Below are 15150 nucleotides of genomic sequence, written 5' to 3'. Positions count from 1 at the left end.
TTGTTCTTCCCCTTGGCCCTGGCTTGTCTGGGAAGTCCCGATGGAATCTTTTTCACCAATCGAGGAGCATGAATGTGGTCACTAGGTTCCCATGACCTTTCTTGTGGTCCGTAACCCTTCCATTCGATTAAATAAAGTCCTGATTTGACCATTTTAGAGTCCAGGATGTTTTTTACCTCAAATTCAGGTTCTCCATCTATTAGGATGGGGTCAGGTGGTTTGGTTAATCTTGTCCCGGGTTGAACTGGTTTTAGAAGTGCAACATGAAAGACAGGATGAAGCCCCATATTATAGGGTAATTCTAATTTGACGGCCACAGGGTTGATAATGGCCTTAATGATGTAAGGTCCCAAATATCTAGGATTAAAAGTCTGAGTTCCTTTCAGAGGTATATGTCTGGTAGCCAGCCAAACCTGGTCTCTGATTCGATATGGTGGGGTCTCACTTCTATGTTGATCAGCATTTTTCTTGTAGTTCTCTTTTGCTTGTTTCAAATGTTTTGTTGCCTCTTTAAAAGCTTGTGTAATAGTAGAATGCAGATGAGTTACTGCCGGCATTTATAAATGCTGGGGCGAATTGAATTCTGAGGTTCGAGGATGATGTCCATATATGGTATAAAAGGGGCTTTGTCCGGTTCCTGAATGTACAGAGTTATTGTATGCGTATTCATAAATCCATAAAATGTCCTTCCAATTACTTTCGGTTAGTTGGAGCATACAATGTAGGTATTGTTCAAGAGTCTGGTTGGTTCTCTCCGTCTGACCATCGGTTTGGGGATGGTGACTGGTTGATAACATTACGTCGATTTGTGCTAATTGACAACACTTCTGCCAAAATTGCGAAATGAACTGACTACCTCGGTCAGAGATCAATACGGAAGGAAATCCATGTATTCGAACAATATTTTCGAGAAATTCCTTGGCCAAGATTGAAGCAGAAGGTAATCCTTTTAAAGGAATAAAGTGGGCCATCTTGGAAAAAAGATTCACAATAACTAGAATGGTGTTGAATTAATTACATGGCGGTAGATCTGTAATAAAGTCTAAAGACAAAGTGTACCATGGTGTGGGTGGAATATCTAAGGGTTGTAAAAGACCAGCTGGTTTCTTCTTTTGACTTTTGTTCTGGGCGCAGATGCCACAAGACAGTACAAATGACTTTACATCTTTTCGCCAGGTGGGCCACCAGAATTGCCTTTTAATTTTAGCTTCAGTTTTTGCAATACCTGGGTGCCCTTCCATCAGAGCTTCATGGTAATTGGAGATGACTTGTTCTTGTAGTTCCTTGTATGGTAGAAATAGATGCCCTTGATAGTAAGGTAGGTCATTGACAACTGAATAATCTCGGGCCTTTTTGACCCAGTCCTGCAGGGCTGCTGAATCGAAAAGTTGTTGGATCTTTAAATGAATATCTTCTATGGTCTGTAGAGTAGTTTTCCCAAGAATTCTTTGTTCAGGAATTATAGGTACCGGTTCCAGGTTCGAATATGCTTCGCCCATCCCAATTTGCGATAAAGCGTCTGCCTTACCATTCTTACAACCTGGTCGATAAGTGATCACGAAATCGAATTCGGCAAGGAATAATGCCCATCGAAGTTGACGCGATGATTGGGCCTTGGCTGTTTTTAAATACTGCAAGTTCCTGTGATCGGTGATTACAGTAATGGTATGCCTGGCACCGAGAAGATAATGCCGCCAAGCCTTGAAGGCGGATTTGATGGCTAACAACTCTTTATCAGTAACTGCGTAGTTTAATTCGGGGGCCAAGAATTTTCTGGACCAAAATGCTACTGGATGAAGTTGACCCGTTTCCGGATCCTTCTGGGACAGGACATCCCCCATGGCTAAACTGGATGCATCGGTTTCAACTATGTATGGGAGCTCGGGCGTGGATGCTTAAGACAGGTGCCGACGTGAATTTCAATTTCATTTCTTGGAAGGCTTTTTCAGCCTCTTCGGTCCACAAGAAGCGTTTGTTTTTTCGCAAAAGTGCTGTGATGGGGTGTACAACATATGAGAAGTCAGGAATAAATCTGCGGTAGAAATTAGCAAATCCAAACATGCTTTGCACCCCTTTAACTGAACTGGGTGATGGCCACTTGAGAATTGCGTCCACCTTTCGAGAGTCCATTCGGACTCCTTTTGGAGTCAGGATAAATCTAAGGAATTCAACTTCTGTAGCATGAAAAACAAATTTTTCCAATTTTGCATATAACTTGTGCTGGCGTAGTTTCTCAAGGACTGCATGAACGTGCTTAACATGGTCTGATTCTGAGGGGGAGTACACTAGAATATCGTCTATGTATACGACAACACAGACGTCAATGAGTTCACGAAGGACATCGTTCACAAAATACTGGAAGGCTGCTGGTGCATTGCACAACCCGAAGGGCATCACCTGATATTCGAATAATCCGTAATTGGTGCGAAAAGCGGTCTTCCATTCGTCGCCCTTCTTTACACGTACCAGATGATATGCCCCTCAGAGATCTAATTTAGTGTAGATGCAAGCATCCTTTACTTGGTCTAGTAGTTCGGGGATCAGAGGCAATGGATATCGGTTCTTCACCGTGATCTGGTTTAATGCGCGGTAGTCTATGCACGTTCTGAGGTCACCTTCCTTTTTGGGCACGAAGAATAAAGCTGAAGATGCGGGGGACTTAGATAGACGAATGAAGCCATTAGCAAGGTATTGGTCCTAGTATTGTCATAGGTGACGGTTTTCCGGGTTCCGTAAGGGCGTAGATCCTACTGCATGGAGGTTGTGCACCGGGTATGAGGTCGATTTGACAATCATATGATCTATGAGGTGGTAAGGTGTTTGCCTGTTCTTTTTGGAAAACATCCTGGAATTCTTGATATTCCTGAGGTAACTGCATGACTGGATTAGCGACTGTGGCCAGGCTTTTGTTCAAGGTTTTTTCCGGGTAACAGGTGTGTGCATACTCCGGGAAGTTTACTCTCTTCTCTCGCCAATCAATACAAGGATTATGTGTTTCCAACCAAGATATCCCCAGTATTATTTGGAACTGCGGGGCTTTGATTAAGTCAAACATAATAGTCTCTCGATGCCCATCTTGACCCAACAGTGTCATCTCTGTGGTGGAATGAGTTACAGCCCAGAAGCCATTTCAGTTCCATCGACTGTGGTGATAACATCCAAAGTGGTCTTTTTGCAGAGAGTTAGATTCATCCTAGAAGCCAATTCGTGGTCCACATAGTTTCCTACGGCCCCGCTATCAATGTATGCCCTAACTGCATGCATACGTGATGGCTGCCTTGGATCAATTAGGACCATTGGTATGATTAGGTGCGAGGTCTGAGTGTCCTTCTTTAAGCTCGGCAAGCGGACCTCTACGCTTGTCGGGCGTGGTCGTTTCCAGAATCGGGCTCTGTTTGATTTCTATCAGCAACTCCGACTACTTTCTTGGATGGTTTTATAGGACAATCCCGTAGAAAATGTCCTTCGGCCCCACAGTACAGACACAACTGCATCTGTCGTCTCCTTTCTCTTTCTTTTTGAATTAAGGGTCCCTTAACCCCCCCATCTGCATTGGTTCTGATGCATCTGTTCCTTTGGGAGTAACATTGGGTTTAACCAATACCCGATTCTCGAATTTAGCTCGATCAGCTTTTCTATTCAAAAGTCGGTGGTCTAGCTGGACCACTAAGTCTATATATTCTGCGCAATCCTGAGGTGGGTTCACAACTTGGGCCAAAACATCTTTGAGTTCACCCCGAAGTCCACGATGAAATAATGTAATTCGCTTTACCTCTGGCCATCCGGTTTCCACCACCAACCTATTGAAGGTTGCGATATAAATTAGCAGGTCCTGGTTTCCTTGTCGTAGGCATAGAAGTTCGTTATCCAGGGCCTGTCCCTGTGAATTTCTGGCGAATAGTCTTTCCATGCTCAATTGAAAACCCTGAAAATTCCGAAGAAGAGGGTCATCCTGGTTGACTAATGGAATTGACCAATCCGCTGCACTGCCACTAAGGTATGACAGTAGAAAGGCTACTTTGGCTTGGTCGTTTGGAAAAGCTCCTGGTCTGCATAAAAAGTGCAAGCGACATTGGTTCATGAACACGGCAAACCTTTTCGGGTCCCCAGCAAAGTGTTCGGGTGGAGCTAAAGGAATGCTCCCTGGTAGAACCACTTGCCCAAGGCTGCTCGTTGAAACGGGGGTTGAATTCTCCCCAAGTCCAGGTAGTGGTGTTTGCCCGGCTTGGTTTTGCAGCAGTTGTCTGGCAAGATCATCAGTACGCTCCTTTGACACAATCAGTTCTCTCCTGAGGGCATTAGTTTCTTGGCGCGCGGAGTGCACTTCTGCACTAAGTTCTCCTAACAATTGGGCTAGTTGGTCGGTTTCTGAGGTCTCCATTACGCCCGGGTGGGGATTTGTAGATAGGCTTTGTGTTCTGTTACACTTACCTGGTTCCCACAGGGGCGTCGATCGGACCCGGACAGCTCCGGTCTCCACCAACATGATGCGTAGTGAAGAGATGACAGTCTGGACTGGCCCACCTAATCTAAGTTCAAAGAGTTCAATATGTCCGATGTTCACTCTTGTTTCATTCCCTCGTTAGGTTGCAGCTGGGTCCAAAAGAATATTGCCTGGAGGCAGCTGATGGCGTTCCGGTAAGAGTCTGTACTGCCAAACACTGTCCGGTAAAAGTTGCATGAGTTTAACTTGCTGTTTTCTCTCCCTTTATAGGTGCGGCATAGAAAGATACAGCGAATTAAAGGATAATACCTCCGGTGGTAAAGCAGGTAAGCCTATGGTGGCAAAGAGATTGTCTTTGTCGGTTTTCTCAGCTCACCTGGTTATTCCTTTTGTTTTCCCCCCAGGTGCTGGGTTTCGACGAAATAAATGATGGAGGCAGCGCCGAGTTGAAAGATGCAGTGGACTGGTGAGTATAGCGCGGCGCTGCTGCTGGCGAAGCAACGCGTGCTGAAATAATGTCCTTTCCAGGCTCGGAGATGTGCTGGGTCCGGAATCGGGTAAGGAATCAAATAATGTCCATGATCTAACCTCTTCTCCTTTCTTTTCCTTTTGTCTAGGAGCTCCGGATTCGAGGCGGGTGTGGCAGAAGACTGGATGCTGACTTGCAGACATGGTGAGTGTTACGCTGGTGGATGCAGAATAACAAGAAGCATGAGCTGCTGTTCCTGGGTGGTTTAAATTGCCTGCAAAGTAGTCCCAGGTAAGAAGTTCTCCAGAACCACACCTGAGTAAAAAATAGTCCCTGGAATAAAATACTCCCATCCAGGCCTCACGTTGGCTTGGACTCATTTACAGCATAGTCTGCATAAGGTAAGTAGAGTCTATGAGCCTGGCGCCTAAGGCGCCAGGACTGAATCCAAACAGCCCCCAGCCGGGGCTGTTGGGGTTTTAATGAGTATCTGGATGCCTGCTCCCGGGGTTGATGGACTTGATCCGGATGCCCGGGGTTAGGCATCATGACACGAGGCTCCTAGTCAGCTGTCGCTTCCGGAGCCGCAGGATAACTCGGTGGCCATTTTGTTGGCGATACAATCTTTATGTTCAGAGATAAGGACGAGATTGCCCTTACCACCGACAGAGGACCCGGTACCAGATCCGACGGAGGAACCAGAAGCCCCCCGAACAAGAGAAGACGGATCCACCCAGCCCCGCCTTCTCAGCCCTCGCGGCCTGCTCGGCCTTTACCCACATCCCACGTCCCTGGGGATGACACGGGAACAGACACGGCCACGACGGGTACCGACGATGTTCGCGACGGCAACGAACTCCAAGTGCCAGAGGTTTGCCAGAGGAGCATGGGCCATGCTTTCTCGTTCCCCTGGGAAGGCCTGTTCCTTTATGCGTTCCCTCCGTTGCCGTTGCTGCTCCGACTCGTCAACCAGCTCAAGAGGTCCCGGTGCAGGATGATCCTCGTCGCACCAGCGTGGCCGAGGCAGATCTGGTTCCCGGACCTTCGGGACTTGTCAGTGTCCCCAGCAGTCGAGCTGCCGACGGATGCAGATCTTCTCTCCAGAGAAGGAGGCGCCATACTTCATCACGACCCGGAGTCGCTGAACTTGCAGGCCTGGCTCCTGCAGCGCTAGAGTTTGGAGGGTACGATATCCCAGCTGACTGCAGAGTGGTACTTGCAAAAGCCAGGGCATCCTCAACTCTCAAGTGCTACGGGCATAAGTGGAAGAGGGTCTCTGTCTGGTGCCGTGCACAGAAGATTAACCCTCTACAGATTACGGCCCCTCGAGTGCTGCCGTACCTACTGTCGCTGGCCAAGGCTGGACTGGCTCACGCCTCCATCAAGGTACATCTGGCTGCGATCTCCCGATACACCAGAACCACAGGACGGGCGTCCTTGTGGTCCCATCGCCTGGTGAAGGAATTTATGAAGGGACTGTTCCGATCGTTCCCGCCGGTGAAGGCCCCTGCCCCGGCGTGGGAACTCAACGTGGTGCTGACTAGGCTCATGGGGGGCGCCATTTGAGCCCCTGCATTCAGCGCCGCTGAAATTCCTGTCAGGGAAGACTGCGTTTCTTGTGGCCATCACCTCCGCACGGCGAATGGGAGACATCCAGGCCCTATCCTGCAAGCCTCCATACTTAACTTTTCACGACACGAGGGTGGTGCTGAGGACGCACCCCTCGTTTATGCCCAAGGTGCCGTCGGACTTCCACCTCAACGAGCCCTTGGTGTTACCTGTTTTCTTCCCGTCGCCTTCGTCTCCGGCTGAGAGGACTTTGCACTCGCTGGATGTGGCTAGAGCGCTGGAGTTCTACGTGGACCGAACAAAGATTTTTCGGAAGACATTACAGCTGTTTGTGAACTTTGGACCTGTGAACCAAGGGAAGGCTCTCTCGAAGGCTTCCATTTCCAGATGGCTCTCTGGCTGAATTATGCATTGTCATCGGTTGGCAAACCGACCGTTGCCCGGCCGTCCGAGAGCCCACTCGACCAGAGCGATCGCTGCTACCACGGCGTTCTTGTCTGGTGTGCCCCTGCTGGACATATGCAGGGCTACTACGTGGACCTTTACGAGATTCTACTGCGTCGACTGGGATTCCAGGGAGGAGTCCAGAGTCGGCCAGGCAGTGCTGCAGAACCTGTTCGCTTAAGGTGAGCCTGGTGAGGAGGTAAGAGATGCTTAATGTTGAGTTTTATGTAATGCTTAATGTTGAGCCTTGCCACCTCCTGTGGTTGTGCATGTGTACTTCTATGTATTCTTGTATTCATTAGAATGTGAATCCATGCCAGACCCCATGCTGGAGAAGGAACAAGTTACTTGCCTGTAACTGTTGTTCTCCAGCATGGGTCTGGCATGGATTCACATGCGAACCCTCCCTCCTGCCCCTCTACGGCTCTTCACTTGGTCATACTGCCACTTGGTGGTACCAAATCTGAAGATGGCTGCCAGAGGCGGGGCTTAGGGAGAGGGCAGTCGTTGGCTGGGGGCAGTATGACCCAGAGACCAGTGATTGGTTACTACTGAGAAAGACAGATCAGAAACAAAACTGATACTGATTCCCTGACGACGGGGAATATTAATGAGCATGTCAATCCATGCCAGATCCATGCTGGAGAACAACAGTTACAGGTAAGTAACCTGTTCCATATGTTAATTAGCATTGACCACTCGACACTGTCAAATGATTTTTCTGCATCTAGCAACACCAGGATTGCTGTGCGTTGGGTTATTCACATTTTCTTTTAATTAAATGACAAATTCTTCGAGTATTGTCGAATGTTTGTCTGGATGGTATGAAGCCTGATTGATACTTGGCAATTAGCTTTGGCAGGAGATGAATCAGTCTGTTAGCGAGTATTTTGGTATATAGTTTAGCATCTAAGTTTATAAGTGCTATTGGTCGGTATGACCCTGGTGGTGTTGGGTCTTTCCCTTGTTTGTGGAATACCACTAGTTTTGCTTCATTCATAGAGCGGATTATATTTCTCTTGGTTTTAAACATATTAAATAATCTTGTAAGAATAAGGGTCAGTATATCACTGTAGTTCTTTTAGAAGCTGGCCGGGTGTCCATCGAGACCCGTAACTTAATTTTTTTGTAGATCTTTTATTGCCTTTTTAACATCTTTTTCCCTTATGTCCTCATCTAGTTCTGCCTGTTCTTCTTTCGTTATCTGCTGAATGGGGAGGCTCACTATGTATTCCTCTTGTCGTGCTTCTGAGGGATTATCTAAGGCATACAACCTCTGATAGTGCTCCCTGACGATTTCCCCTATATTTTCATTTTTTGTTTTGTCCTGACCCTGGCTATTTAAGTTTTATAATTGTGTGGGTCCCTTTCTTTTCCTTTAATTGTCTGGCTAAATGTCTGTCAGCTTTATTGGCTTTTACATAGTGCCACTTTTTCAGGTATAGTAATGCTTTCTCAGCCCTCTTTGTTCTAAATGTCTTCAGTTGTCCCTGTATGTCTCAAGGCCTTTCTTAACTTATTATTTGTGGTTTTTGCCATTTCCTCTTGTATGTCCCTTAACTTCTCTCCCTGGTCTTTTTCACACCATCTTCTCTATTTCTCTTTCCCTTTTTTGAGTGCTATGAGGTACCCCCTCGTTACCGCCTTGAATGCATCCCATATTATTTCCTGTGGGACGTCCTCTGATTCATTTTTTCTAAAGTATAGCTCAATCTTTTCTCTTCTTGTTACACTCAGAACTGGTTCGTGTAGGAGGCCTTTGGAGAGTTCCCAATTCCAGAGTCCCCCCTTCGTATTTCCCCACTCCACCCTCATCCACAGTCGGGCATGGTCCAATAGGGACATTGTTCCCAATTAAATTTCCCTGCTTTTCCCCAATAGCCCTGTTGATGTCCAGATGTAGTCTATCCTTGAATTGGAGGAGTGTACGTGGGAGTAGTGTGCAAATCCCTGTTCTAACACTACTCGCCATACATCATGGAAGGCCAGCGTAGCCATCTTCCGTTTTTAACGCTTTGGATGGGGCTTGTGTTTCTGTGATATGTTACCACTCATGTCATGTAATATAGTAATTACACATTATATATTGAAATTGCCAGGAAGTATAATAGCCCCTTTCTCTAAGGTCTCTAGTTTTGTCATGTCTTCCCTTAGGTACCCATCTTGTCCTGTGTTCGGCGCACAAGACGACGCTAGAGTAATTATTTGACCCCTCAAGACTGCATTCAGAAATATGCATCTTGCATCCTTATCGGCATCCTTACTTGTATTCCCAGCTTATCATGTAATGCGATCAACAATCCTACCTTTTTTCCCCCCGTGTTCGCTTTGGTATATTTGAGTATTTCCCCTGATTTTGTATTTCCATTTGTCTGCCTTTTTTATGTGCGTTTCTTGGAACATCATTATATCCGATTTCATGCCCTGTTAGAGGTGGATCCCCTTTTTCCTTTTGACTGGGGTATTGAGCCCCATCACATTGTACGTTAGTACTTTAAGATCCCTCATCTGGCAAACCTTGGTCCCCTCCCCTACGATCTACCGTTCGTTGATTAGTTTACACCACTTCTGGTTCCCCCTACACCCAACTCAAACTCCCCCTTGCCGTCACCTGAGGAGGGAGCAGGTTCCTATGAATGCTCAGACGGGGTGTCCATCACGTCTGGCCCTCTTGCCTTCCCAGAGCTATCATTGTGGGGAGTACTAAAACCCACAAGCGGTTCCAGCCCTGTCTTCTTTTCCCCCTGGGCCGCAAACTTATGTTACATGTTATTATCATACCCATTCTTGCGTTGATGCTTGGGTCCTGACAGTGTTACCAACCATGTTGAGTCCTGCATGTCTATGCACTGTAAATCCTTATGGGAATATATCACTTAGCTCTTCTCTGCTCTACACAAGACTCCATTGCAATCCTCTGCATCATTAAAAACCTTCCACTCCTAGAGAGGTCATACCTAGCTGAGAAACCACATAAAGAGGATTCTCGCTCCTGTGTAGATAACAACAAAAAGACGAGAAAAATTACAGAAGGAGTCACGTTTCTTGCTCTGCCAGGAAGTCTTACCTTTTCTGGTCCAGGGAAGCTGACTCCTTGGAGTAAGCTCCCCCTGTGTTGGTCTAGGTACCCTTCGACGTTGTCACAGTGGAAGGAATTCAGGTGTGAAATGCTTGATTTTTGCCAAGTCTTGGTGGTGCCATTGTGCCTTTTTAAGACCAGTAGAGGAACCTCATTGGCTGGTAATCGCAATCTTGCCAGCTTGGTTTAGACTACTGGCAAAGACTGTCCCTCCGAAATGCTTCATTGCTCCACCTTCGGTTGCTTTGGCACCAGCGCTTTTTCTATACTTGGCGCAGGCCGTGATATAGAGATCCATGAAAACCTGAGCTATGCCCCTGCCTACCAGTCAAATGCTCATGAATTGGCCAACCTTTTGTTGCAAATGCAAGGGAACGATATGAAGGATTTCACATGATATATTCTATGATGAGTGAGACTCTTGCCACCTTCGTTTCTGAACTTCATGACATCACCGGCCTGGACACTTTTTTTCTTGAATTAGAATTCATGCAGGCATCTTCTAATGTAGAGCCCACCACATCTCCTCAAAAGACCATTGCCTGGGCTGTTGAGTTTCTGTGTTTGAACGCTTCTTTAGTATCCAAGTTCCCCTATGACCTCATGGACATTCTAGATCAGTGCACTACTCCCCTTTAACCCACCTCTTGCAAACCCTGTTGGGGTCATCTCGCTCTCTCCCCCGTGCACAATGACTCAGTCAAAACACACCATCCTGCTCCCTATTAGCCTTGTTCATGTTATCCCACGCCAGAGTCCTTGGTGGTCCAAAGTCAGCTACTTTTCCTTCCTTACCCGCAGACAGGAAGAGCAAAACTCTTGATGTTCTATGGTACCTTTGGAAACCTGGCTGTGGGACTGTTGGTGTGTCTTTTGCTATAGCAAGATACTCCCACCTGTGGCGGAATGTTGCCTCTGAGGCAGATTCTTCAAAAGTGTCTGGAGACTGCAATGTATATAGCCTGCTTAATAGCCTCATGGACTGTGCTCTGGAAACATTCCTGGATACACACGAGTTTGCTCCAGATGTTCAGTCAAATCTCCTCAACATGTCTTTTAATGGTGCCAGTCTTTTTGCCACCAAACCAGATGCCACTTTAAAACATTTGGGTTGTCAGTCGCCAAGGCCAATATCCTTGGGTTGGCAAACCAGCAGGCCTCTCTCCCTGTCCACAGAGGTAGGATTAAGCCCCCCTCTGAGATAGGTTAGAAGAAGGTTCCTCCATCAGAGACTGGGCAGAGGTGCACCCAGAGGCAATATTGTTCCTCCACATCCCCCTACCCACCCCTGGTCGACTATCACTTTAATTCTTCACTGCGCTGTGTGGGGGTTGTCCCTGTTGTTGGGGAATGGGTGCAGATTACACAACACTGCTGAGTCTCAAGTCTTTTCTTCGGGCTACGGTTTCCTTTGTTGCACTGCCCTTCCGAACAAAGCCACTTTGTTGCCGTCCCCTGGATGCCCTTAATCCTGGAACAAATCAACCACCCCTTGGCAAAGGCAGAGATTTTACTTGTGCCTAAGTCTGCAGGGGGGGGTTGGTTTTTACTCCCATTATGTTTTGGTGCTGATGGATGGAAGCCTGCAGCCCATCTTGGTTCTTAGGCATTTAAGCTTGTTCCTCCACAATACAGGTTCAAAATAGTCCTTTTATTCCAGATCTTTCAGTCCCTGGTCTTCTGTTTGGGCATGTCTCCCCCACGAGAACTGCATCCTCCACATCATTCAGAAGGTAAAACTACTTCAACCCAAGAGCTACATCCCGGCCTCTGCCTTTCTCTGCATTCTGGATCTCCTAGCCTCATGCATGTTCCTAGTGCTAAAGGGCCCGGTTGCTCCAGTGGCTACTGTGCGGTCTGTAGTCTGTTTCTGGACAAACATGACAGACTGCCTACAGGTCTCTGTCCCTCAGAGACCATTGAGAGATGTTTCAATGTCTGGACCCCAAGTGGGCTCAGGAAAGATTACCAGCTGTTGTCACTTTTGCTGGTGATCAGACTGCCAGGGCTGTTAATAAGCAGACCCTGTTTAGGTAGATCGTCCTTTTAGATTTCTGAATGCTACGATCTGACCAGTAATGTTGGGATTGTAGGTCGTGGAGGGGGTCATTCCACCAGATGCCTGAGGCAACTTCTGCTTTGCAGAGGGGGTATACTGTCATTGGTTTGAGTCATGGGCACTTAAAACGCAGTGCAGAGGCTGCATTGTGTCCCCCCCACGCTCCCCACGTGGCAGGAAATGTACGAAGTCAGAAGGACAATTTTGTTCTGAAATGAGGAATATGTATCGGGAAAGATTAATCCATCTAAAGTAAGTAATTTGTTTATTTGTTGCAATACTGTACATTTGCTGCCAATTGCTAATTCTTTGTTCTACCACATATAATGTGCATCTGACAATACGGCTAATCTAGTGTTCAACTTAACTAATGTAATGTAGGAAAACTACATTTTCTGAAACACATGTCAAAACATTCTGGTTACCCAGCAAAATAGCAGAAACGAAATTGTCCTATTTTAATATCTATTGTTTCAAAAACTGGATCAAGATACCTCATTTGTTGCCCAGTAAAAAGAAAAAATAGTTTGTGTATCTGCATTTAATGAAAGTAGTGTTCTGCTGGCTATGGTTTCCTTTTGCCTATATAATGACTTTGAATGTGCTTAATTGGAATTGCAGATGACCAGCTCAAGCAAGGTGATACTGAAGTAATGGTGAAACCACTAACCAACAAGGCCGTAAGTTTTTGCTGTTGGGTCATGAATCCTGACACTTATTGATGACAAAGGAACAATCATTCCATGTATGCTGATGGGAAGTAATTGGGCACAATGGCAAACCTTTGTAATGACACAACTGTATACAAAAGGTATCTAGGCACCCTTGAAAATGCACTGAAAGAAAAGGTAGTTTGTAAAATCTTTATTCAATTCTCGGGGTTAACTAAGATGGGAGGAGGCTCTACCGTCAAATAATAAAGAATACCAGTCCTAGTCAGTCTCTGTCAGATCAAAATGGTCTATACTAACAAAACGTAATGCCTGCCCTATCTTGTATACAAATAGTGTGCAAAGGGCAATATGTATGCAATGTAAAATCAATGTTAGAATATCAAGAATTAAAGTGGGCGAGTCAGCTCTCCTCCCCATGTTGGACAGCATGGAGTAGGGTGGTCCCCGTAGACGGGATGACATACTCTGGCTCAGGTTCTCAAAACAAAGCAGTTCAAAATGTGGATCGAGGCCTGCCTGCGCTTCCACGTTAAAGTCACTTTTCCAGAGTTAGGTCTCTGTCGAGCTCGGAACTCGATCACAGCACTTGTAGGGGTTCCCAACCCCAAGCTTTTTTCACATTCGTTAGGGGTTCCCTTTCCCTAACTTATCACACTTCCGGTCTCCCTCAGTCAGGCTCTGACATCCAAGACTTTCGACTGTGCAAGGATTTTACTATCGACCTCTGCAGGACTGCTTCGACTTTCCCTTCAGCCCACACTCTTGTGTTATTTGCCCCAGTGTTTCTTGGTCTACGTATTTCAATATCATAAGCACAAGAGTTCGATGTTCACTTTCCACTTCCCCTTTTGCAGGGTTCAATCTTGATCATCACACTTTTTAAAGTTTATTCACTTCATGGCTAACAAAACATTTCACCTTTCTCAGAGACTTGTGATTGGTCTACTTCCTTTCACCGGACCACTCTTCTACTCTGTATCACAGGATTCACAGTTATCGGTAATTTTCAAGTTCACCTCAGATCTGTCTTTCTTCACATCTCATCCACAAGCGTGCAGCCTTCAATTGTAAGGTATAGTGTTGTCACTTCAGTCTTTCCTTAACACACACTGGTCTTTCATCTTGCTCGCCAACTCATCGGCTGTGCGCATTCCTTTCTTGTCTTCGATGTTTTAATTCCCGAGTCAAGGTTAATACCACAGGCTTGACCTCGCCTCCCCAACTCTGTCGTTCACCCGGGAGGGTTGTGGACGCCTTTGAAACATATTGCACTCTTCTTATCTTGGATTTCGCCTTATGTATCTGTTATGGTTCTTTGGATGCAACAACCTCCTGCAGGGAGCTCCTGGTTTCCTTTACTTTTTGTTCTCGTCCTTCGATCGGTCGCTCTGCTCAAGAAGGCCCGCCTTCACCCCGGAAGTTCTGCTGCTTCTCGTGTTCCACCTTGCTCAGAGTGTCTCTATGTTCCGCCTTTTATCCATGTGAGAGCTAATGGATATCTGATGTATGTGATTAAAGTCAAGTGCTGAATTTGCCTGACTCGATTAATGTCCAATGAGATATGTAAGGGTTAGTCTTGTTACTCTGTCACCCTCTTCCTCGGCCCAGTGTTTGTGTAGAAAGGGGGGGGGGGTTGGGACCTCCTGAGAATCCTATGAAATAGGGTGGGTCATGGGTACGGGAAAGGGGGTTGCATGCGCTCCCCTGACTCCGCCCACCGGCACCTCTCCCCAGTCCCCTTTTCCGTGTTGACGGGAAAGGGCCGATTTTGGGTTTGGCTTCGGCCATGTAATACCACATGCTTCCCCGGATACTTTCTTCAGTCTTTTTTGTCTTCTTTTATCATTCAGGTACTCAGTCCTCTGGCGCCACGCTCCTCCCCGGTGCATGTCGACTTTAGCGGGCTTCAGCAGGTGTCTAGCCTGCAAGGCGCTCTTCTCTACATCTGATCCCTACACTCTTTGCCTCCGCTGCCTTGGCCCCGACCACGGGTGGGAGGGTTGCACCGCATGCAACGCACTTTCTTCGCATACTTTGAAGAACATACTAGCTAGGTGGAGGGACCTCTTCATAAGTCGCCTACAGAGGACTTGAAGGACTTTGTCAGACATAAGTCAAGGCCCAAAGGAGGACCACTCTTTTCCAGCGCACCCCGCAATGGCGACTCCTTTCCAAGGAAACGCACAGACGGGAGGTACCTCTAATTCAGCTACCGGAGACAGTGCTGATGGGCCGCAAGGTTCTTTTACCAGACGTACACCCGAGGGGCTATGCCCTTGTACCGGCAACATGTCCGAGGGGGTGCCTACACGCCGCACCACTGGCATCTCAGCCGAGGGCGTCACGCCTACCAGGCCTCGGCCTGAGGTGCAGGGTTAACCTCATGCTCCATCGCCAAGAGTCCTGGAGGAG

General features: G+C 47.0%; 1 protein-coding gene across 2 annotated transcripts in view; it reads left to right on the top strand.

Moving 5' to 3' along the window:
* HJURP (Holliday junction recognition protein) overlaps nucleotides 1-15150 on the top strand; it is a 967877-nt gene that overhangs the window by 604218 nt on the left and 348509 nt on the right. For both annotated transcript variants that reach the window (XM_069620625.1, XM_069620626.1), the window contains one exon: nucleotides 12686-12744. In XM_069620625.1, the coding sequence (XP_069476726.1) occupies nucleotides 12686-12744 (59 nt within the window). The remainder of the gene's footprint in view (nucleotides 1-12685; nucleotides 12745-15150) is intronic.

This window comes from Ambystoma mexicanum, chromosome 5q, assembly GCF_040938575.1.
Source record: "Ambystoma mexicanum isolate Mex_15411 chromosome 5q, UKY_AmexF1_1, whole genome shotgun sequence".
NCBI classification, from domain to species: Eukaryota; Metazoa; Chordata; class Amphibia; order Caudata; family Ambystomatidae; genus Ambystoma; species Ambystoma mexicanum.
The sequence above is the reverse complement of the archived record's forward strand: the minus strand, read 5'-3'. Positions and strand labels throughout refer to the sequence as shown.